The following is an 841-nucleotide window of genomic DNA, read 5'->3' on the forward strand; positions in this document are numbered from 1 at the left end:
TTAAATTTTTGCTCTTAAAAACCATAAAATATTGGTGTATGAAAACGGAGAGTTACGAGTATTTTTGAGACTTTTTCCGGAACGTTTGTTACAGAACTTCAATTTCATTCGAATTTAAAAATTGGAGTTACCACTTCTACTACCCGATTTACAAACGTAGCTCGAGTTACAGAAACCGCAACTTATACAAGTTCGATTTATAGAAGTTAGGCTGTACTTTCACTAACTTGAACAGTATTCCTTTTACTCTTGGCAGAAATCTCCAATACAAGAACTTTACAAGTCCAAAATTTTTAAAGCTAACCTTATTAATTGTATATTTCTATGTCATGTTTAATTTCTTGCAAAATACTTACTAAATCTCTAGAATGAAATCCCTTTTTAATTTTTACCACTCGCACATGCCTCATTTGCACAGACCACTGCTCAAACAAATCAAAAACTCCGCCGAAGCGCACATCGTACTCGACTGTTCCACCGATAAAATTTACGAAGTACTCAAGCAAGCTCAACAGATTGGCATGATGAGCGATTACCATAGCTATCTCATTACTTCACTCGACCTGCATACCATCAACGTAGACGAATTCCGTTATGGTGGCACGAATATAACCGGATTTCGTCTGATTAACGAAAAAGTCGTCTCGGATGTGGTACGTCAGTGGAGTTTTGATGATAAAGGTTTACAACGCTCAGCTAATTTGAGTACGGTGAGGGCGGAGACAGCGCTCATGTATGATGCAGTACATCTATTCTCTAAAGCGCTGCATGATTTGGATACATCACAGCAAATAGACATACATCCCATTAGTTGTGATGGACAGAATACCTGGCAGCATGG

At 37.9% G+C, this 841-nt stretch overlaps 1 protein-coding gene across 1 annotated transcript in view; it reads left to right on the forward strand.

Moving 5' to 3' along the window:
• The first annotated feature begins 397 nt into the window (after window positions 1–397).
• Window positions 398–841, forward strand: part of LOC118738185 (glutamate receptor ionotropic, kainate 2-like) — a 2,036-nt gene continuing 1,592 nt past the window's right edge. The window contains exon 1 of the mRNA XM_036469109.1: window positions 398–832. Coding sequence (XP_036325002.1) covers window positions 402–832 — 431 coding nt within the window. The 5' untranslated portion in view covers window positions 398–401. The remainder of the gene's footprint in view (window positions 833–841) is intronic.

The sequence above is a fragment of the Rhagoletis pomonella genome, unplaced genomic scaffold, assembly GCF_013731165.1.
Source record: "Rhagoletis pomonella isolate Grant_MI unplaced genomic scaffold, Rhpom_1.0 Rhpom_scaffold_00004, whole genome shotgun sequence".
Lineage (NCBI taxonomy): Eukaryota > Metazoa > Arthropoda > Insecta > Diptera > Tephritidae > Rhagoletis > Rhagoletis pomonella.